This window comes from Epargyreus clarus, unplaced genomic scaffold (genome assembly GCF_041222505.1).
Source record: "Epargyreus clarus isolate Ecla_fem2 unplaced genomic scaffold, WU_Ecla_fem_2.2 ptg000026l, whole genome shotgun sequence".
Lineage (NCBI taxonomy): Eukaryota > Metazoa > Arthropoda > Insecta > Lepidoptera > Hesperiidae > Epargyreus > Epargyreus clarus.
In genome coordinates, this window is record NW_027332233.1 from 7,546,691 (window position 1) to 7,572,356 (window position 25,666).

Here is a 25,666-nt window from a genome sequence, read left to right on the forward strand (position 1 = left end):
CGGCGGCACCACCGCCAGACCTATTTCTGCCTAATAACAGCAGTGTTAGGCGCTGCTGTGTTCCGTTTTGAAGGGTGTGATAAGGGAGACATACTTTTGCGAGGCGTTCCAGCTTAGTCTTCAGGGTTAGCGGCGCATCTGTGGCCGACCTCAGGTAGGAAATTATAATCCTATCTGGGGTTGATTACAGATGTCCATGGGCGGCAGTAGCCACTTACCATCAGGTGGACTGCATGCTCGTATACTCCTATATTATAAAAAAAGAGTATATAAGGTAACCTCAGGTAATCTGTATGAAGAACCTAATTACTAAAACGCTTTTGTAATAATTAATGCCAAGACGAATCAGTGCAGATGCAATCCACACTAGATCAAGATAACAGGGGTTTCCGAGTGTAAGTAAACAGGTTATCTTCAGAACATTAATTCACCGTAGTAATTCATTGTTGAATCTGCTAATCCCGCAATACACAAGCCAGATGCAAAACTAATCAGTTTCAATGGACGTCTTAGATATGTAACAATCGAGCATGCATAGATGGGAACGTAAATATTTCAAGGAGGATATTTCAAAGTAAATCAATAGGAATGATCAATGAATTTGATATTTTTATATAATATAGGAGTAGCAGCATGCAGTCCATCTGATGGTAAGTGGGCAGTACCTACCCATGGACATGTGTAATCAACACCAGATAGGATTAGATATTCCTAACTGAGGTCGACCACACATGCGCCGCTACGCCTGGGGACTAAGCTGGAACGCCTCGGAAAAGTATGTCTCCCTTACCACACTCTTCAAACCAGAACACAGCAGCGTTTAACACTGCTGTTATGAGGCAGAAATAGGTGTGGCGGTGGTGCCGCCGGAGTTAAACCAGAAAGGGTTCTGGCACCTTTAAAATAGATTAATTGGAATGGAATAATCAATTATTGAAAAAACAGTAATGTTTAAAACTAAATTTAAAACTGTAGCTGTATAATTATTATGTAACAATGATAAAGGTGGTTTCATTTATATTTTAAAGTTTGCTCCATAAATCAAGTAATCGATAACAGATAAGCATTTTTAATTCCTGAAAAGCAATTAATTACTTTGAGTGTTGACAATTTGACACTTTATAATTGCAGGTATATCTGATCACGTGCCTTTTGTTGAAACCGTTTAAAATTTGGATTCAATTTTTATTATTGTACTTAATTGCAACTGAATACATATTTAACAAAACTGACAAATCGAAATTGAATGTATTAATTGAATTGAAAGTTGTTTTTTATTAGCGACAACAGAACTAATATAGGAGGTCGTGTAACTGGGTTATAAGTCCTAGTATGGATGAAACGGTCCGGTGGTTAAAGAACAAGTATATATAGAAATGGAGAGAGAAAACACTAAGCTACCTTGATTGGAGCCGAGAGTAAACACAATATATTAGCCCTTTGTAAGAGTCGAGGTCACTTTTTATTGTTTATCGGCAACATAATAAGCTTGTTCTTTATGTTCGTGTGAGTGATGGGTTCTTAATGTATTACGTGTGGAAATGAAAGGTGGTGAGTGCTTGAAGTTGAGTGTACACACATTATGTATATCCAAATCAAATACGTTCCAGATTGGGATGTATTGTTACACGATACTGTGAGTTTGTATTGCTTTATGTTTAGTGTGATGGATTTATGTACGTTCTATGTTGGTGAAATATAATAGAGTAGGTACTCGATATACGTAGATAAACCAAATGGAAATAGAAAGTAAATATACCCAATTGCTTAAAGGTTATCGCATCTACATCTCTGAAAGAAAAGCAAAGTTAAGTTTTATGTTTTTGTCATTAATGGATTTTGTTATAAGGAGAATAATCATGAAAAAGTTGATAATAGTTGTATATATAAGTACCTAAACACAAAGGCAAATATATACGTAGACGTCGTTTTATATCTTTGCGTAGACGTATACACTATATACCTCAAAGTAGATTCTACTTAAGAGAATATACACGAAATAACGAGTAACTGCTTTTTTATTGTTGCGCAGTTGCTTTATGTTTGTGGGGAATGATAGCTTTTTAATAACGATGCGTGGGCACGCAAGAAGTGTATCGCCTTGAAGGATTTTATTTTCCTCAAACTAAGATTGTAGGGAATTAAGATCTGCGCACGTGATTCACTGATTGCCCTGTAGAGATCAAGGTGGGAACTGAAGGCGGCTCCGTTTTATCATGGTGTCGTCGTAGGCGTTAACGAATTACTGTTTCATTGCTGGGCATCTCTTATCAGAGCGAAAAGTTTAAGGCCATGGTCTACCATCAGCATCCACAACTCTGATTTATTTGAAACTTTGCATACGTATCAAGGACCGATGACAATGCAATAATTTGATAGCAGTTTCCCATTATCGTTATTAGATTAATTAATTCCCCAATTTATGAGTTTGTCACAGACTAAAAAATAAATAATAGTTTAAAAACTAAAGAAACACGCTTTTATTGCTAATCGTACTAAAAACTAGAAAATATTTTTTAATGACAAAGAGTTTAAGAGTAAAAAGTTTCAATTCAGAGTAAAAAGCGTGGTCATGCACATCTGAAAACTGCACACTGATACATCAAAAACAATGTGCCGAGGTTTGGGCATAGATTAGTAAAGATTACTCACTCCTAACAAGAAAATGTACCCAGTTTTGAGAATTGAAATAGTTGCGTAAAAAAGTTTTACCATGTCTCCGTGCTAAATTGTCCCTAAAATAATTGAAATATTTATTTATTTATTATGTAAATTACGAAGTATTAGTTATTTATTCGTAAATTTTCTCTAAAAATGTTTTTATTTGTCAAGAATTCAAAAAAAGAACTTACTAATAAGCCGTTTGTGGCTTCATTCAATTTCAAGGCGGCGAAGTATCTTTACGAATCTATGGGTTTGGGCTAAAAGTGCTTAATTCGTAGTGTGCGTATTAGAAATGTTTGTCATTAATTTAATCGGTAAGAAATCATCGTATAGTTACGTCTAAGGACACGTCATAGTGTTCGAGACATCTCAAGCTACTAATTAGAAGAGAAATGCGCCCAACAGTACGGCCGTTATGAGTTGATGATAAGATACGTCACCATACCACAAGTTTTGTTGAAAGATATGTAAAATATTTTCACTCAAACATTTACCATTTATTCTAATAATTTAGCGTTACAAGATTTTTGGCACATAACAACAATTTTTACTACGAATGCCAAAAATCTGCAATGTTTACTTCAGCTGAACATGAACACAGGAAGGGCACGACGCTCGTAGTGGTGTCAACGTCTTACCGTGTTCGCGCATAATAGCCATGACAACAATGTTAAAGAAACACAGAATTTATAATTATATACCAAAAACATCAAAATAATTCTAATATAATGACCCAGTCTTTGTAATCGTGTACTTACAATTTCAATAAAAAAAAATACGCCAGTAGGCCTTCTTAATTTAAAAACGTTCTGAGCGAATGACGTCATACCTGAATACAAATCTAAACTCGTTGATTTTATCCGTGAAGCATCGACAAAATTCAAAGACAAATAGCAGTGACGTCACCACCTGACGTTTAAACTTAATTTATTGCTAAAATAATACTATTTTCATAAACAATAGACATTCAAAAACTATGTTGTCTATTCTCTTTTTGCTTTAACCTACAAAGCTAGGGTATAAAGCAATGTATACGAATACCGTCAACCATCACAGACCCTCGTGTCAAGTGGGAACCGCGTTAGGTGCCAAGAGGGCAAGGCTGTGACCTTTGTTTCTACTCGGTCAAGTATCGATAGCCAACGCGAAATATTGACACCTACACTACTATAATGTGCCTTCATAGCACAATCATTTACTTTGTGTAACTTTTAACATACATATTTCTTTTAAAAAATAATCATTTACATGATAAAAATAAGATGGTTAACTAAGTTAATTCTTTAAAAGTAAACCCGATGCGGACAGTTATTACTTTCTCTATTGTCATGTTTAGTAAATTTTATGTAGTTTTTATCAATTATTTTAGTAAAATATGGGTAATAAATATAAGTTTAATAATGTTTTCAGTAGTTTGCTTTGATTTGTCTGTTGATTGGTTATGTAATTTAGTTAAGTGTCGTAATAGGATCAACAATCTGGCCCAATTATTTAAGTGGTAGCTATAATTTGGAATTTTCCTAAAATGATTACGTTAAAAATGGAGGCCGCATCCGAATTGGACACAGAATATATTTCCATTGAAACATCACGGAAGTTAAAAATATGTATTAGAGACAGTGGAATTAATAACAATCCACGTTTGTGACGCAACACGATTGTGTTCAGGGATTTATGTTTTAAAATAACACTGCTTTACTTCATGGAAGTAGGGAAAGGGAACTTTTACGGTATGTTTTTATGATATAGAACTAGCAAACGTGCTGGAATGGACTGTATGTCCACCTGCTGGTAAGTGGTTACTGCCGCCCATATAAACCTGTAATCAACTCCAGATAAAAGATAAGAAGTAAAAGATTCTAACTGAGTTTAGTCACAGGTACATTACTACCACCTTACTGTTATTACCATTGTTGCTATTAGGCAAAAATATGTGTGGCGATTGTATCTCTGAACTTACTCAAAGGATTCTCCCACCAATAACATTTCAGCTAAGTAAAATGGAAAAGTACAACGACACGATGATAAGTGATTACTTCTGCTCTACTACTCTTCATGGACAAGGACGTCTATTTCTAACGCTGAATACACTTAAAGCGTTATTGGAGTACCTACTAGTCGTTTACAGACGCACTACTACCCCTTGAGGATTAATTTTTCATGTCTCATATTTATACCTATCTGTCAACCTATCTTACTACACTATCTGCAGAGTAACACTACAGCGGAGTGGTATTTTTTTGTGAAAATGAAGTGGCAAACGAGCTTTACAATCTAAATCATAAATATGTAGTAACTAGTAATTATGGCTTTCGGACATGAAAATATAATTAGAGTTCTACTCAAAGTCGTTCCGATATTCCGGGTGCATTGTTCCCCTTTAGACTAAAATGAAAGATTTGGGTTTAACACTGTCGTTATAATAAAATCAAATGTGGAATTGCCTCTACTGTCGGCCCATCTTTGACTACTGCTAAAAACAAATATAGATATTACGAAAATAATAAATTGTGGTCTCACCTGTTGCCAGACGTGATAGGGGAAGCGATGAGCGACAAGAGCAGCTGCAACGGTATGAGCGATGGGCAGGAGGAGTCCGAAGGCCGCGGCGACGGGCGCTCCGACGGGCAAGAGCGCGTACGCGGCGAACACCGCCCACACGACGTGCGCGGCGCCCTCCGCGGCCGCGCCGGGGCTCCAAGCAGGCAGCGTGGCGGCCAGGGCGGTTCCGCCGCCCGCGAGAGCCAGCCAGCACGCGCGTGGTAACCGCCGCTCTGGCGAAGCGCCCCCCGCACGGCCACACCACCACGCCAAGCCGCCACATAGCACCGCGTGCGCACTTAGTACGCCAACCTATTAGATGAACATGAATGTACTAAATATAATAAAATTAAATCAATATTTAATGTAATTATTTAAATTTTATTTTAAATAAGTTTAAAAATCCTTCTACCATTTTTTATTAAAATAATCCAGGTCAAGTGCTTAATGTGCTTATAAGCGTAATACCAGAGGGTGCGTGAACTCCGGAAATTCCAATAAGAAATGTGCGCAGTGCTCTCACTAATTACGTCTAGCCAATCAAACGTAATACGATTATACAAATTAATAAAACTAAAGCCACTTATGATTTTAAACTAATTACTCATTTAGGAAAAATATTGTGCAAATAAATGTCAAATTACCTAGCCATTAAAGGTAGACAAAACAATAAATTGACACAGATTACAGTGACATCATCAATGCCTTGTATACGTGATTTTCAACTACTGCACTTTGGTTTGAAAGTTGGTATAATGCCGAGATACTTTTATTCCAAGCTAGGTTCTGAGGGGCAGTAACGCATCTATGATTGACTTGAAGCAACATTAGTATTTGAAACGGTTACAGACGAGCCCGGTCCGTGGCAGTACCAATACATATAATATGCTGCTTTTATTATCTGAAAAAGGTTTGCTCAACGACCGCTTAAAATCAACATGTTCATTTACCGCTATCATCAAGTATACCATAAAAAAGAGCAACTCACTTGCGGCGCTCTACGCCAGCCGCGCGTAGCGTCAACAGCGGCGAGTGCTGCGGCGAGCGCGGCCCACAGCGCGAGCGCGGAGCCCACGGAGGTGCGCTGCAGCTTGCAAGCGTACCGCGCGTACAGCTCCTCCAGCTCCGCGGACTCGAAGCGGCGGCGCGCTAGCAGCCGCGCGAGCGGCCCGCGCGCCGACATCGCCTTCACCGCGTGGTCCATGCCGCTCCCTCACCTCGCTGTACGCACCGCCCGCCGCTTCATCTGAACGAAATATGCTCGTTAGCTTTTGTGCAAAGAATTTTAAATCGCTAGTTATGGTCCGTGTTAGAAGTAAAGGAAACAATATATTAGTAATTCGTGCGCTTGTGACTCGACCGTCTCTCGTTGCTACCGAAGAAAGAATGACTCGAGTTGCGGTTTGCAATCTCACATTTATTATACAAACGGTGGGTAGTAGGTACATAATAATTCGGATTCACATTTGTAACCAATTGACAGGAGACACTGACCAAGGAGACCGTAAGCCATTTAATTACCATCAGGTGAACACCATGCCTGTGTACCTACTATTAAAAACTCGTAATTTTAGTATTAGTTATCTACATTCCCCAACCCCCGCGGAAACCAGGGGGCCTACCACCATCTTTTAAAAACCGTCATAGTTCCGGAATGTTTTATTTCAATATTACATCAACATTATTTTGATTCGTACCACGACCTCCTTAAAACAATATTGTTTTATTCCTGCCGAGTGATGTAAAAGAATGAATAATTTGTCTATTCCTTATCCCGGAGAAAACGAGACATGAACACTAGAGTCTTCTCTTTCGCACCATAGTCTTGATTGTGTTCCGGCATACGCAGTTAAACAGACTTACCTAATTTTGTTTGACATGTCTTATTATTATTAATTAAATTAAGTAAATATTTAAACACCCTTATCCAGTTTTGGAGTTTCGATTAGTTTTATAAAAGTAACTGAAATTAACATATTTTGCGTAAATAGTTAAATTTCGTGTACAATTATTTTTGGTTGAATATATTTTAAAACGTTATTCAAGTGTAACACTATTATCCAGTGCAAAGGAACGTTTGACGTTAAATGTCGTGTAGCTTGGCGCTTGAACACAAAATATTTGAAAGTATATATAAGTTTTCAAGATTATTATAATGTCAGAAAGGGAGTAAGTACTTAGAACTTATTCAATTATATGTTATGATATTTTTTTTAATAAAGAAATTACTTAAGGTCCTAGGGTGAGTTTGGAATTTTCAGGTGGTTCAAATGGTTTGTGTATGTTTATTGCAGTTTCAAAGGCCGTCGCGTTTCTGGGCGTCAGCTAGATTTGTTATGGGAATTCCTAAATTCTCATAGAGATATAGCTTGCGCTTATAATAGATCCCTCCAAGCGAAAGAATACGCTTTAAAGAAATGGAAAGAAGCAGCTGAGCTTTTAAACGCTCAAGGCGACGGAGCTCATAAAGATTGGAGAGGGTGGTCTAAAGTAAGTAAACATTAGTTTATAACTTATTGTTCGGCTAAACTTTAGATTTAGATAAGGATCAGCCAATTTTTATGTTATAAAAATGTCGTCGTGTGTAGTGCTTCTTTGGTACATAATTGATATGATATACTATATACTGATTATTCCTATTTTCAAAACAAATCCATTTTTTTTTAGTACTGGGTGGACTACAAAGCGAAATTAAAAAAGAGGTCATCTGCTGTACGGTCCTCCCAAACAAGGACTGGAGGTGGACCTTCTATGGAGCCACCCTTAAATGCTATTGAAGTCAAGTTCCTTCAAATTCTTGGAGAGAATTTTGGACAAGGTCTTCCAGGCATTCGAGTCGAGCCATTTCCAGAAGTAAGAAAACTGTAAAACATTTTAGTATTGAAATGTCTCAATTGTGCTGTAATATTAGCCTTATTTTATATTTTTTAAATTGTTCCTTATAATAAAACCACACATATTTCCGTCAACAGCCTTCAACAAGTTCAGTAACGTGCAGTCAGCAGGATTCCCCATTTTCTGAATCTATACTTATTAATATACCATGTCTTCAAGAAATATCCCCTTCACCACATTTACCTATCCAACCCCCCCTATCTCATCCCCGAGCACCCACCCCTGCTCCTGCACCCGCTCCCGCTGCAGCACCGCCTGCGCGTCCGCTGCGCTCTCCGCGGCGGCGCCGCCGGCGCGAGCCTCCAATATCGCAAGAGGCTGCCAGACGTGCCCTAATACGATCCTCTCAATTGAGAGCAGATGCTGCTCAAAGAAGCTCGGAAACATTAGAGATGATGAATCAAAATATAGCACGAATCCACGACACTTTACAACACATTCAAAGGTAAATTTAATTTCATAGTTTTTGTCAATTGTTATTTTTCTATTTGTCACATCCATTGCTATCTCTCTGTTGGTCATACACCTTTTCACTCCATTGTGTGATTTTTCAGACTTTACTTTCCCTACATAGCAATTGCAATCGCAATAGTTGTTGAGTGAATTTAGATTAAAAGTAATATTGAAATAACTGTATAGAATAAAATTACTCTTATATTAAGCACATAAATTAAAACTAATGGTTTAGTTTAAAATAACATATATTTTTTTTTTAGTTACATGGCTCTTATATTCGACGCCTTTCCCAGAGCTGCTGAATGAGAGCACTGCGTGAAGCGTAACCCTGCTGTAAAGCAAGATTGTTGCTATGTGGGTTCTCTGTGCTGTGATGCTGTGATTGTATTTCATAACTTAAATCTTCAACATCAAACTGTGGCACAGGAGTATTTGATCTATTACAAATGTTGTGTAATATTACACAAGCATTTACCATGCGGCCAGCTACTTCAGGAGAATAGTGCAGTACCCTGTGTACTAGTAAGCACCGAAAACGTGCTTTAAGGAGTCCAATTGCACGCTCGATGGTATTCCTCGCTCGCACATGCAGATGTGTATAGTGTGCCTCTGTTGTGCCTGCTGTTGCATTTAGAATTGGTGTCATCATTGTCCTCCTTAATGGGTACCCAGAGTCACCTGAAAAAATATTTATAATTAATATTCTAAGTTAGGTTATAAAATGTGATTATTTTAAAAATTTAAATATAATTAGTTTACCTAGAAGCCAAATATTATCAAAGTTAGAGATCTCCTCTAAGTGAGATTGAATAGGATGATGACTCCATATAAATGAGTCATGGGTAGCACCACCATGACTTGCATCTACACTGGTAATTTGCATGTTAGAATCACAAATCTGTAAAGACAAAGACTTGATTGTAATTTTTAGTGTTCTTATTTAAATTTTATTTAGGTTGTTATAATAAAAGTGTAAATAAGTTTATGTGCTTTATTTTATTATTATTTTTCCTAGTAAGTTTATTTATTTACTATGAGATTATATGTTTATTTTAATGACAAAATGAGTAGCATAAACACCTTATTGTCTAGTAATTAATGAAAATTTTGAAGTAACCTTTAATAAAAATATATATCAGACAGGTATATCTAAATTACTATTGTGTCTGACTTACCAGTTGAACATTTAATGAATGATAATGTTTACGGCAATAGTAGCGCTCTTCATTAACTTGTGGACGTATTATTGCCACATGAGTACAATCAATGCACCCTAATACACCAGGAATTTGAAACTTGTTGTAAAATCTAAAAAAAAACTCATTTTGAAATGAATATCACTTTAAATAAATTTAAAAAGCTCTGTGGTTCATGTACATATATACATGTATTAATATCTATATATTAAATACTTTAACGTAATAATAAATATTGCATTTACTTACTCTATTTTTGTCCTGTTACGTTCTTGATCATTTCCAGGAAAATGTATATATTTCTGCCTCATATCTGGGTCGTTAAATGCAGTTGTAACTTCTGATATAATAGAAGATACTGTTTGCTGTGCCATCGAGTGTCCTTCACTTGCACTAATAGGTCTTTGATATGACCCATTGGCAAAAAATGATAATGCAGTCAGAACCTAAAAAAAAGAATTGAAGGTTAAATTTTTTTTTTAATCTAAGTAATCTATTAATATACAGAGTATATTAAACCTTAGTCTCCACTGATAAGTCTGTTGTTTTTTTTGGTTTCCTTAGCAGAGGTTTTAATTCCTCGCATAAATTGTTGGCTAGGTCTTTCGTTAACCGGTAACGTTTAACAAACTCCGAATCATCCAATTCAAAAAGATCACATTGATCGCGCAAAATTTTGCGTTGCATCTTCTTCAGCTTATCCGTTTCGGCTTTGTCTTCCTCCAAGAACTCAAAAATTTCATATTCATTGGCCATCTACAATAACAAAATATAAGATGTAAACAGAACCACTTTTATTTACAGAAAGTACACATAATATACGAATACAAACACGAATTACTTACCCTGTATACTTTGGAGGTATATGAGATCGACACCAAATTGTAGAAACTTATTAAATTGTTAAATAATATTAAGTTCGTCCCGAAATTGTCACTTTTTTAAGATTGCAAAATTTGACATAAGTACAACATTAAATTATGACATTTTGTGTCAAAAGTTCACTTCATGGTACGAATTCGATACAAAAGAATGAATGATTTCACCCAAAACCGCTTGTTTTAATATTGTTTAAACAATCTTACTTTAACGAGATCGTGGTACGAAATTTCAACGTATGATTAAAATAATATTGCTTTAAGAGATGGTAGTAACCCCGCAGGTAACTGAATAAAGTTGAGTAATTGGAATTACTCTTTACTCTCAATACTGATGTTAATTAAAATCGAAATAGCTTTTGCACAGCTTTTTGTGTAACTTAAATTATTATCTATATCAGTATTATTCATTAGCTGTCAAATCGTTCTTAAATGCACCTACCCAATTGATTATATCTTAAACTTGCTTCCTGATAAATACATTAAAGCGTAATCTCAAAATATCTAATTGACTAGTATGTATAATTCAGATACAGGTCTGCGATAATTCGATGTTCACTGTCATTTTTACATATGTTCTGCAGTTGGCAATAACATGATTAATGTTAGAGAAGTAGTTTTGCTAATATGTAAATAAGAAACATAACATAATTTGTTAATAAATGTTTTTTATTTAAAAACAAGTACTCCTATTATTTTACTTGTCAGTCGTCATAATAAATCAAGTCAGTCGTCATGATACGTACGTAAATCAACATTGCTTAAAGAATTTGTACTTTAGATTTAATTTAGTAACTATTAAATACACGCAGACCAATTAGTAATACAGAAGGGCTCAATCATATCGGTGCATGTAGAATATTTTAACAGGTGAATACAATGCGTTCTCAAAGTTGTTAAAACACAATCGGCATTCAGAAACGAATTTCTGAAACCATTACGAGTAGAATGCAAGGAAATAAAAGAAAAGAACAAAGCAACGTACGAATCGGTCCGCGTTCCCGCAAAGCTTTTGCAATAAGCCTAGTAACCTAGCTTCACGAAAGGTTAATTTCTGAAGCAAGCTCCAAAACCGGAATGTGGATTTACGCATATGTAATTATTCATTACAATGTAAGAAAATCTTTTGGTGAGGAGGTAAAAAGTTTCGAATAAGCTACATTAAAATAAAGGTCCATAAAGAAAGTTATTACGAATACATGGTTTGTTTAAGGAGGCTTATAAATTGTGAGGCTACATCATCGTTAAACAGACAACTCGTAAACATAACATTTCGCGCTTACCTCAGCTACAACTAAACATTTAGTTTCATTATGTGACCTTAACATAAAAATACAATAACGAAAGACCTCAAAAATAATCGACTTTGCAGATTGCATTCGTTAAAATTCACTTTAATCCGCTGTGGGACCTCGCGATGAATAATTAACCTTGTTCTCATACAGGCAGTCACAAAAAATACTTAAAATAATGTCATCGTAAAATTACAAGAACGGTCAAAAAGCCACATTTAAGTACCTACCTACCTAATGTCGCAATATTACCTACGAAATAATACATCTTTTTTTTTTTCTTCTTTTCGTGGGGGAAACCTTCAAAAGGTACCTACCCGACCACGAAATCGTTTCATGAATAAAAATACATACATGTATACTTGTTTCTTATCACTAGATCCTATACCATCCTAAGACAGGAATCGATACAGAAATAAATTCTGTTATTTTGGTTATAAAATTGTATAATCATAGAAAACCTCAATTCAAACGAAAGTAACATTAACATAAATAATACAGTATTTTTATAAAACTTATTGGCTAAGTCCATTTATATTCACTAGAGATTTGCGTAATTTAAACCACAAAATCTTGATAAAAAGGAAGAATAACATAAATAAATCAAGTCTCGTCTTAATTTCTCTTGCTACAAATAATTTCACGAGACAACTTTTTAGAGTTCTGCTGATTGATATTCACTAGAAATCCACCTAATTTTAGCAACAAATTCTAGATAAGAAGGAATAATAAATCTCGTAAAAATAACCCTGATGTCTCTTTAATACTCTTTTTGGAGTTCCTCTGGCAAAATAATTTCAGAACAAGTGATTCTAAATATGTATAATGAAAATTACAATCAAAATTAAAGATTACAACTAAACAATCTACATTTTCACACCTAAAAAAGAAATGTTTAATTGTAATGGATAAACTCTGAAACTATTTACACTTTGGCCTACGCTACGCTACGAATTTCGAATCTGTTTTTATTCAATTTTATTTACAGGACCCGCAGTTTAGTCAAGAAAACTATATTGCTTCTTTGTAAATCCCCTTTAGAATTAACACTATCTCGCTGAAGATCCAAATAAGTTTAATTTGCATTCAGACTGCCGACATCCATCATTACCTCACTAAGTAGTTAATTAGTAACCCGAGATAATTCAAACTCAAAGCCTCGGGTTCTTCGCTATTTTCCAAGACTACTTTACGTAAAATAACAACTTCGCAATGCCTCCCTAAAATATAACTGTCACATTACATAAAATTGTACTTCACTGCATAGTCTCTTCAATGATAATGTTGACTTGTAGTACACCGTCAGTCGTCAGCCTTGTGTCACGTATATTCAGAGCTAAAAACCTCGAATTCAAATAATTTAAAACAATATCCAACCTACTTATAGCGCCCCCTACCGGTAAATGTCATTATCGTTTTTCGTGCAGCCTGTGTACATTTATGATTTTTCAAAATAAGAAATAAAATAAGTAATTTATCGTAAAAATTGTTAATTTATAACAAATATTTCAATTAATAATTTATAAAAGACGTAGGTGTGATATATTGTGCAGAAAAGTTACAATGGAAAATAAAGAATTTTGACGAAATTATTCTGAAGACTTGTACTAGGCGGCCATTACGAATGCAGTCGCAAATTGAAAATGTATTATTTTCATTTATTAAAGATAAGATGATAATCTTATATATTAATGAGGAATGACAAGGTAAATTTTTACATATATATTTTTCCAAGCAAAGGATTTTTAGATTACCATATTGTTCTGTAGCAAGGAATTTGACGTCTTATGTTCATTAACTAAGCTTGTCACCTATTTAGGTGATCTCGCTTATTTAAATCCTTATATAAATCTCGCTTATATAAAGCTATGAACATAGAAATAGGGTGCTATTTAGCCCCGTGCCTGGGTACTAACCCGTTTATACTGAGTATTTACTCACATAAAAGAATCTACTATTGAGTAGAATATACCTAATAGGTATTCACCCGTTCAAATAAGGTTATGACCCTTACATATTGGATATTTACCTACATTACAAGAAATAGGGTGCTATTTAGCCCCGTTCATGGGTACTAACCTGTTTATATTGAGTATTTACTCACATAAAATAATCTACTATTGAGTAGAATATACCTAATGGATATTCATCCGTTCAAATAAGGGACCCTTACATATTGTATATTTACCTATATAACAACTATAATAAGATACTACTATTAAGTAGACGGATACAACGGATATTCACCCATTCTAATAGGGTATGATGTCCTTCACATCGGGTAAATAACCCATATAACAAAATACTAATAATCAGTAGATAGACACAACTATTACCATCAATTGGGTGTAATGATTTTAATGAATGAACATTTTATTGAAGAATCATTCAGATTAATAATGTACATGATACAGGATATAGAGATGACAATTTATATCCTTTTGTAATACTCTAGAAGAACCTAAATTTGGTTTAACCATTCATAAGAATTTGGTATCTAGGTAGATCAGCATATTAAAGAGTAATTTACTAAAGGAACTATCTATCTATCTAGATGGTGATAGATAGACTAAAGGAAAAAATAGTTTAAAGGAAGAACACTAGCCTCTAGGAAACTGTGGGACGGATAACACATGATTAGACTTTAAAAGTTGCACAAGTCACAGTTACTATTGTAGCTGTAAAGAGTCAAAAGCCATGCCACATCAGGCGAATGCTTACTGCTCTCGAGCATTTGACATGATTGTTTCTTAATAATTTTAAATTATTTGCCTTTATAAAGATAATTTGCTATCAATTATCTTATTACTGGTGCTGGTCATTTATTATGTATAATAAATAATAAGAAGAAATTTCATAGTACAAGTACTGGAACAAATGATTGGAAAAATGGTTTAAGAAACAATGATTGTTCAATTCATATATATATAGTACAATATTTTATAATAACAAATATGACGAAGATATTTACACTTCATCCTATGATAAACTTCATCCAAAAGTTTGAGATACTCATACCAAATAGGGTCATTATCTGACTTACAACAAGCCTCATGCACAAATACCTGTATCACAGAAAGGCTTGATCGAAGTTTCCTTTGGAATAAATCTTCAATCACAACAGATTTTTAGGTGAGTGGTTAATAATGTGGTCGATTATAATTATAATTTTAAAGACCAGTTGTAACAAATAACTATTGACCCAAGTTTTGCAAGTGGTTAGCTTTAAGAGTCTATTTGTATAAACACTTAAACTCATTATTCTCAAGGAATGAAGATTTTTTTTTCAAAATATACTCGGTATGTGTGTAGAAAGACTTCTCACATCAGTGGTAACATATTGTTTACTCTTAACCAATTTTTTACAATATTTTTACTTTACCAACACCTGATGATGGTGATGTTGGTTTATATTGAATATCTTGGTCTTAATCTTGAGCTTTAAATAAAGCCTGGCATTCCACTCACTACTTACTATTGTTTTCAAGAATGCATATTTGGATACTAATTCATGATTACCTTAAACAGTGTTTACATGTCTATGGTTAGATGGAAATTCTATGCATTTCAAGTTCTTTCCTTTGGTTTGAGCAGAACACTATATTTATGTTTTTACTAACCTTTTAAAAGATACAAGACCATACATAACTGATTAAGATCTAGGGACATTGTGTCAGTTATATATTTATATAACATAGTTCCTATTTGAAATGTCATAATATTGGACAAGGAACAATAACGACACTTAGTAATTTAGGATCATAGACATAATAAGCTATATCATTCTTTAGGATTTATTGGTTACTTAAAAGATAGTTTGATAATTGGAAATAATACAACTGTTAAGGTTGTTCATTGTATTATACAAGGAATAAATAAATAAAAAATCAAATTGCTTTACCATTAGATAAAAGATTAAAAATCAACACAAGGGTGAAATAAAAAGAAAAAAAAAAAAAAAATAAATAAAAAAAAAAAAATATATATAATAATAATATTAAAAAATAAAAATTATTATAAATGCAAAGATATGTATATATATATAACAATTTTAATAATGTTTATCAATATACTATCCCTCTTACAGATAGATATAATTACAGGTGGTAGTTGTCATATTATTTTTATTATCGGGACACAATCAGTTATGTAACATATGGTCATTATTCTCGGTATTTTTGTTATTTGATTTAAATAACAAATCCGATCAACTATTAAAAGTTAAATGCAGCGTTACTTGTGCTTAAAGATATTTTTTCAATAATCATCTTCAACACGGTGAAACCCTAATACGTGTAGGCAACTCCACAGTTATTTCATATAGAAACAGCATGGTGTTTAATACCCACATTTAACCGTAATATCAAGGCACATATTGGATTTATTGAATACCCAAAAAATGTTTTTATTTCCCTAATACATTCAATAATTTCAGAATGAATTTGCTATCACTAAATCAAGATTATACAAGCGAATTAACACTTTGAAGGTTTTTAAATAGATTTATTTACTAGGAAACCTACAAGAAGTATGACTTACATGTCATGACTAAGGTTATACTATTTAAATGGAAATATTCATTTTATTTCTAATAAAATAATTGTTGTTAAAGATTATCTCTGAACGGTTGGGGAGTTTGTGGTAGTATCAGACTGGTCCAGACAGTCCTAAAAAATAGTATTAAAAAAAATAATAATAATAAATAAAAATAAATAAACCTTTCGTTTTGGAAGGGTTGCATTTTGGGTCTCATGTGAATTTAAAAAAAAAAAAAAAAAAATCTCTAGATCCATTTGTTTTTCGTCAACGCTTTACCCTGTATGTTACTCGCTTCCTCGAGGAGCGTTTCGTTTCTATACACGAATCTCAAGATTTTGTTGCTCTACAAGCAATGTTAGACGCAATAATGAAAACGTGATGCTGGTGCTTGTAATATTTTGGCCTAAACAGTGTAAATAACTAGATCTATCTGTAGACTGGTTACAATATTCTTTTCATTTTGATATATATATATCTAGAATTATTTTTGTTCTTAAAAAGCATATTTAGGTTTTCTATCCTCCATATCCCAAGTATGCTATTAGTTGGGATAGTTACATCTGATGTATAAATATTTTTAGCGAGTTAAGTGTAAAATATTATATATTATTTAGTGGAGATGAAGAATAAATACTATTTACTTTTTTTGGTTATTGTAATTACTAATATAGTAAAAAGGAAAAAAAAAAAAAAAAAACAATAATAATATATGAGTAATATATATATATAAGTAATATATAAAAACAATAGATATCGTATATATTATGACGTTCACTTGGTGTAAGCCCGTGAATGCCATTATTAGTACCGATTCGCCTACATCTGAGTCGAGACTTCTAAAAAGTATACATAAACATAATAATAACATTATTGTATATTAACCAAATTGCTTGGCAGAAGATATTGTATATTAAATTGCCACATGAATTTAAACCTTACTATAACCAGTGTTCAAACAATCTAGTATTACCATTATTTCATAGTAATCATAGTATTTGTCCAGCACATCCTTAATAAAATTACCTAGATAGGCCTAGTAACACTTGAGAGTTACAAGAATAAGTTTATTTCTTTTATGTAATCTTATAATACAGTGACCTCCCAGACGACAGTTTCTAGATTTTACCAACCACGGAGGATGATGGCATTGATATATCATTTTTTACAATACATACCATTAGAGAGCACGCTTTACCACGCTGCTACGCTGACGTCTAAACATATGAGTGTCAGTTAAGACCCTCTTAGAAGGATAGCTGAATGGAACAGATCTAAGTTCAATTTTGTAGTAGAGACGTTACATCAAACGTATACTTGATAACTGTAATTAATATTTAAATAGATATATTAAATTAGGAATTTTAAAAATAATAGGATTTAAATGTTTTTGTATCTTGTTTAATAGGCTCGTTATTTTACAAATCTCTAAACATCTACAAGTCAACATTATCATTGAAGAGACTATGCAGTGAAGTACAATTAGAAATTAAACGAACTTACCTAAGTGAAGTTCCAATTTCAATTGTACGAACTGCATAGTCTCGAAATGATATTATAACCCACCCACCCATACTTATATACGATAAGTATTACCCATAATATCATCTATGTTGTAAAATAATCGAGCTAATGAACTTACATCTTGACCCCAGGATCTCTAAACTTAATGACATTTACCGGTAGGGGGCGCTATAAGTAGGTTGGATATTGTTTTAAATTATTTGAATTCGAGGTTTTTAGCTCTGAATATACGTGACACAAGGCTGACGACTGACGGTGTACTACAAGTCAACATTATCATTTCGAGACTATGCAGTTCGTACAATTGAAATTGGAACTTCACTTAGGTAAGTTCGTTTAATTTCTAATTATCTTCGCGCAAATTACCTTTGAACTTTTAGAAATCAGCGTTGTTTATGAATATTATACTTGTGACATACTTTTTATGTTATTCAGTGTTCTAATATGTAAATTGTGGCAACGGATTGTGTAGGAGTATGATTTTTTAACGACTCAGAGCATATGACGTAGATTATGTTTGGCTATAGGCCTTTTTGCAGAGAATATTGTTATTCTACCGTATGTATGTCTGTATGTCTTATTCTTCGGCACGTTCTACAGCCCGCACGGGTTGAAGGATTTTAACACATGAGGTGTCGTTGGATTCATCTAAATTGCGGGAGTGATATAGTTACTAATTCCCTTTTTTTAATTGTTTTTAAATTTCTGGTTATGATAGTTATGTTTATGATACGAGTATTATGTACAATTCCTAGTTATGATTCACTACTGGGCACAAACCGCTCCGTATAAATAGTGGACGTCTGGAGAATGTTTCACCTCGCTACTCCAATGAGGATTTAATATTAGACAATTATTTACATTAAATATTACCTTCTACTCATTCTGTGCCCTTAACCTTAATTTGAAACATAAACTTAAACTTTAACAACCTTCAACTTTATAAATTTCTATACAACTATAATATTTATGCGTGTTTATGTAAGCATAATATATTTCTATAAAAGTTAATTAAGTTATGACGCAATATTTATTATTATGTGATGTTATATTTGAGAAACACGGCATTTTACTGTTGTTATGTTTTCACGCCACACATTCTGGCCGTCGCCCAGGTTTGACATGCAGAAAATGCAAATAGGCATTAAATCGCCCTTGAAATACTTATTATAAGCACATTTTATAAGCATTTTTCTATAAAATTTCAGTGCCAAACGAAACTAAAAATAACCAAGAATAGTTTTGTTTCTTATTTTCATAAACTACTGATATTAAAGCCGTAACGTTACTACAGGGTCGTGTAAGTTATTTATTTGGACATTAAAACCTTGGGTTCTGTAAGTCAGCCGAACAAATATCGATGAGAAGAAAACAAGCAAATTTACATAATATTACAGTCGGCTACCCTCGTAGCGTCTTCTGAATATAGGCAAACTTGAATCAAAACAATTCGTATATACCGTAACTCTTGTCGAAGTTAGTAAATGGTAAAATTAATATTCATCATAATCATTTAAAAAAATCTCTCCTACTCCTGGTTTAGTTTACACCATAACTCACCATAATTATCTCACGATCTTCGATCTTCGCTATTAAAGCAAGAATTAAATATTTTTTTATTTATCCATATTTGAAATCAATAATGCTACCTGGGGTTCAATCCTCGGACCTACATTACGAGAATCCGACTCAAACCACCAGACAATCAGCTTATAAATTCACGTTATTCCCAGTAGGTATTCCGTAAACGAATAAAGCTTAAAAATCATCCACTTTTCAGTTGGCTTAAAACGCTGAAAGATTTACGCTCCTACAGTGCGAGATATAGTTAAAAACTCCTATTACTTTTAGCGGCGGCTCAGCTGAAAACATGTCGACGTTTCGAGAGAAATAGTAATTTTTCATCATTTGCCAGGCCCGCGTTAAAACTCGGAGGCTCTTTATGCATTTCAGATTATGCCAGACCGCGTAGGGCTTCACATAAAGGGTATCGCTGTTTGCGTTTCAGATTGCTACAGCGCTAAATACTCTTTGGTTTTTGTAAACGACAGACGTTCGAGTGAAAAGTTCTGAATCCGTGCACTCGCGTAAAATTACAAAGTGATTTTTTCAAGATTTTGATTTCAATATGTGTGTATGTAGATGTATTTTATTGTGCGTATGTAGATTTCGATATGTAAGTAAATATTTAACATGATATTTTTATTATAAAACCTTTACAACGGTTTTATAAGTGTAAATCCTATTAAGGCCAGTCTAATTAAGAATCGATTAATGAGCTGTTTCCTGTGAGACATTTTATTTCTCTATTTGCTCGCTCGGTCTCGTTCAGATCGAGTCCGGAGAGACTGTCCTACTGAGCGTATTTATTTATGAAGTTAAATCACTAGTCCGACTGAGAAGATGTTAAGTTGTAACTTCGTAAAAAGTCGAAATTTTACTTTGAGGTCAGCTATGGACACTGAATGTGTTGCCTCAACGGAAGTACAAACTTGGAATGTAAGTTTTTGGACTTTGCCATATCACAAACTTGAGTGCTCCGGGGCTCTTAAAGAAAGGAGCAAAACGAGATTTCCTTCAAAGTCGGCGTCGTTTTGGCTACTATTCTGGTATTGCAAATAGGCGACGAAAGCGCCGACTTTTCATTAAGTATTCCATCTCTCTATGTTTAATTGTATAAAAGAAAATAAAAACATCGTAACTCTTAAACGCATGCGTTATAAACTCTATTATAAGGCAGAAATAGATAAAGCCGTGGACCCGCCACATTCCATTCCGTTCCCGTAACTAATCGGAATTTCCATTTCCCCACTTAATCCGAGGTCTTGCGAGAGATTTGGTAAAATGAATTCCAATATACATATTAACATTCCTAACTAACGGTTTCGTAACTTACTTATGTATTATGCATGTCCTTCCGGACTACCTCAGTGTAACTTGGGAACAAAACGCACATTAATATTCAAACGACACGTTGAGGACGGCAATAAAGTTAACCATTCCATCTTGTTTCTACCGAATTAGAGACCACGGCCACGAAGCTGCATTAAATAAGAGATACTTTTATCTTCATTAGAATGAGGGTCATTCCTCCATTAACCGACCAAAACAGAAAACAGTCACGTTCATACTTATACTACGCGTCCATAAATTTTAATATTACGCTAACCTACATTTAGGAAGAAATTCGTAAAGCGGCTAAAATTCGCATTTCCTGTTTACATCTATTAAAAATGCCGGCGAACGAACGGTATTTAAATTCGACAATCATCCGCCAGTCAAAGGAATTAGTGTCGATGAAATGAATGAATGAGCTCATCACTCAGTTCTGTAATTGAGTATTTTCCGGGAATGCTCGATTCCCAATACCACACATTCATTTCAGACGGCCGATCCGGAATAGATTTGAAATATGGAACGAAAAGTAATTCGCACGGCTTACGAATCGAAGGCGAAAAAGGGGACAGGGGGAGGGGGTCACGGTCGGGTCAATAAACCCAAGGAGGCACCCCGGCAGACGAATGAGACGTGAACGAGAAACGCAGGGCGCAGCGTCACTAGTCCGCTACCTCCTGAATTTCAGGCAACGGTAATGTGACCACACATCCTACTTTGAACAGGAATGTCCTTTTTTCAGATCTCTGTCCAAGTGCCCCTAATAGCAAGCCGGGGACGCGAAAATCTTGTAATAAAAAAAAAATGAAAGTACGTGTATTTTTTGCCGAACACATTTTAGAGAATATTGAGTCATCACGACTCTTCTTAAGATAATAATTTTAAAAAACTTAAAGCCTTTTTTCTGGTGACAAAAAACCACTGGTTTTTAAAATTTAAAAAAAATGGTCAGCATAGGCAAGGAAGTAAGTCACCTACGCGTTTCAATTCACAAGGCAACAACAGAAATAGTATTCTGCGAAATGTATCGCCGAATGCGAACCGCATAATGTAAATAGTGGAGCTTGAATGTAATATGCGAGCAAATAACCGATCTGGGCCACGATTGTTTATTTTTGGGTAAAACAGAGCTAACTTTGTAATAACTGAATTATTCGCTTCTGAACTACGGTAACGCGACTATAATTTTAAGATTTTTATTAGCTAAACACACGGTAAAGTGATGTAGAATATAAGGTAATCAAAAATGTCTAAATACTACAATTTTCAATTACAGTAGGTATAATTGCAGGTTGCATAAGTTATGTAGGTTGCAAGTTCACATAAGGGTACTTTTATATACTTTTGTACCAAATATTCTACGGGAAAATCGGACTGATTTCCAATAAAGATGGAAGCTGTTTTGAAATATTTACAGGTCCATTACTTAATATTACCATTACTAATCAAACTGGAGCGAGATATCGCAATCTCCCCTGTTACGTGTATTTAGATTTAAATTTGTGCTTTGGAAAACGATAAAGTAAACAGATGGTAATTAATTAATGCAGACATACAAATGAATAGGACTTGTCAGTCGCTGTTTGCCTCGTATATTTGATGGCGGTCGACTACAGTTTCCAATTGTCCGATTTTATCCCGGATAAAATGGTATCGTGGCTTTCTGGAAAAAATTTGGTACACAGACAGTTTTTATATAAAATTCAATAATAATAAAGTAAAGAATTGGTTTAAATTCACACTTTGATTTCTATGATTGATACGAAAACTGATTGTCCAACAACTGCGTGGCGAAAACATACATAACAATGCTTCCCGGCACTGCTTATGTAGCTGTAACTTACTATAGGTTTTTTTCATATTTTCAAGTAATTCATCATAAATAAAAAAATATAAGAAAATTGTCCAGTTTTTGTAACCCATATATCTGGCAACCCTACTGTCGACCCTTCACATTCATTAATTCGCTTCTTCATACGAACTGTTACAATAAAGGCTGACAGATGTTTGTTTTAATATTCGACAGATATGGGCTTCGTAAAGAAAAGTAAGGACTAAATGTACAGTAATGTATTTGCATATTCATAAAAGGTAAACTTTTGTGGAGGCTTACTTTTTGCACACAAAACAGAACCCAGATCAAAAAGAAGTTTGTATAATCATGTCAATTTAATTATATGTATGTGTGACATTTCTGTGTACCTGCAAACCCTTTGTTAGTGGTGTTGTACTTTTATCTACACTTCTTGATCATTATTTAATATACTAGTCATTTTATGTCAATAGTCTAAAGCACACAAGTAAACGATAACATATTTGAACAATAGCGTGGTTTTATTTAACATAATATACTCATACATCGCACACTTCCTTTCGTAAACTTTAGATATTTTTATAACAATGATCCTTTCTTTTAACTATACGTTAGTAACGTTTCTATGACTGTACCAGTATGCCTCTTTACATGCGCTTTCGGACAGAAGTTTCCAAACATTTTTGCTTCCTACACCATTTTCAAGTTTTTGGTGGACCAGTGCTTTTACCATTTATTACCAAAACACGTCGTAAAAATGTGAAGATTAGATAATAACACGTGAATCCCCATTTTTTTTTCACCTTTTCACGAACCTAGACCGACATGGTATCTGACATAGCCTTCTGGCATAGGACATAGCCATTTCCACCTGGGCCACTTTGGCTAAGCAGGCTAAAACTCAAAACAATTTTTAATTTTAATTTCTTATTTTCTTTCATTACAGCAATATTTCACTCTTAATAATGTAACACCAAACACATAACAATACCGAGTTCAACACAAGTCACAGCTCTCCGCCGTCATAAAAGCCACAACTCCAGCGGGAATATAGTGAAAAAGTTGCAGTCTGCAATTACGATGGCCCTCCAACGTTGTCACTTGAAACTGAACCGCGGTTCCGCACACAACTTGGACATTAATTAAAGGCATATAAAAGTGGTGTTACTTCATCGAATAGGTGAGGGCTCGTGCACTTTGAATTCTATTCCGCTCTCGTGCATTGCACTTGGTGTAGATCGGCATTCAAAGGTGTTATTCATAATGTCTGGCGCTGTATATTTTGTTTGAGAATACTTTATTTACGAGTAAGGATTTTTTTTATAAATGACTCGCGTGTCTACTCCTCGTGAACATAGAGTTTCAAGTTTTTAGCTACATTCTAAGTTATATTCAGGGAAAGATAAGTTGCCTATTTCAGGCGCTTTAATACTTCTAGCATAGCAACGCTTGAAAATGTTGTAAAAACAGTTTAGCCATTTTCTAATTTAAATTTAAGTTATGTTATAGCTACGAATTTATGTTTCATATCATGCTTCACAATATGCAAAGCCATTTTAAATTTTTATCAATCGTTAATTGATATTTTAATCAGTCAGACGTACTTTCGCAACCCAAAAATAATACTATACGTTCATTGATAGCTCAATATAGAAATTATCACTAAACAAATAACAATTATATTTGTACCAAAACAAATTACACGGTAATTACAATTAGCATTATTACATACACTTTACAATACATTACACTTCTATCAATAAATGTTCTAATGGATAATAACCAGCTGCTTCGTTACAATCGATTTAAATGTCAACATTATTATTAATGGGCCTATTCTGAGTAACGACTTACTTCCGCCGCCGTATCTTCAGTTTGATGATAAAACAACAAGCTGAGAGAAATAAAAACCAACTGCGATACAGTTCAATGGAACAATTTGTGAACGTAACTTTTATTTCATTGGCATAAAGGCGCTAACACTTAAAATAAAGTTAACTTTAATAAAGTTGTGTTATTTCATTGTAACTGGTTTTTAGTATTGTCCAATTTGTGTATACTTTTAGTAGTTGTTATTAAACGATTTCCTAAAGGTTTCCGCGCTCATATAACTATGGGACACAGCTCTCATGATCCTTAATAGGTAGGTATGTAACAATACTGTAAAACATTAAGAATAGTTTACAAAAACCGACGTAAACAATTATTTTATGCCCTTGTTAATATTAAAAATGTCCAAAATAAAAAAATCTATCAGCAATACAATTCTGTACGTACAAGATCGATATTCGTTTTTGACCAATTCCCAATAAAGGACACAAAACATTTCATACAACAGTTTTATCTCAATTGAATACAATACTATGTTGATAAACTCATCTGTAGTCACAGTAAACACATAGCTATCAGACCACTAAGCGTTTTATTTATACACGTAATGTTGTAATCTTAAAGCAAATTTATTACAATTAAGTCACGAACGTGTGATTCATCTGGTGACTAATGTTAAGGTAACATCATCTCGATCAAAACTTACGCTAGAGTTCGAGCGATATCTACATAATAAGTTATCCAGTATTCGTATTCAATATGCAACTATACAAGCAGTGATAGCCTAGTGGTCAATTCGCGCATCTCTCAATTAAGGGGTCGAGGTAATCCCAGGTCGTCTCTGATCTTAGAAATATGTATATGCGTATTAAACATTAATTATCAATTGCTTTAACGGTGATGGAAAACATCGCGGGGAAACCAGCATACGTGAGAGATTTTTAAAAAAGTATCAAGGGTATGTGAGGTCTATCAGCTCGCACTCGCACAGTAATGGGTTGACGATGAATAACGCAACAATGGACCACGAGAGGTCATAACAAAAAGTTGACATTTTGGCAACGTTTGTCGGATTTGATTTATTTTACTCGTATATAGTTTATCCATGCATACATCAAAAACATTTTGTTATACAAAATTGGTTTA

General features: G+C 34.1%; 1 protein-coding gene across 5 annotated transcripts in view; it reads right to left on the reverse strand.

The window, feature by feature from the left end:
- LOC140753186 (adenylate cyclase type 1) overlaps positions 1–25,666 on the reverse strand; it is a 144,161-nt gene that overhangs the window by 89,917 nt on the left and 28,578 nt on the right. For all 5 annotated transcript variants that reach the window (XM_073087623.1, XM_073087622.1, XM_073087621.1 and 2 more), the window contains exons 2-3: positions 6,194–6,451; positions 5,185–5,517 (exon numbers count right to left, since the gene is read on the reverse strand). In XM_073087623.1, coding sequence (XP_072943724.1) covers positions 5,185–5,517; positions 6,194–6,409 — 549 coding nt within the window. In that variant the 5' untranslated portion in view covers positions 6,410–6,451. The remainder of the gene's footprint in view (positions 1–5,184; positions 5,518–6,193; positions 6,452–25,666) is intronic.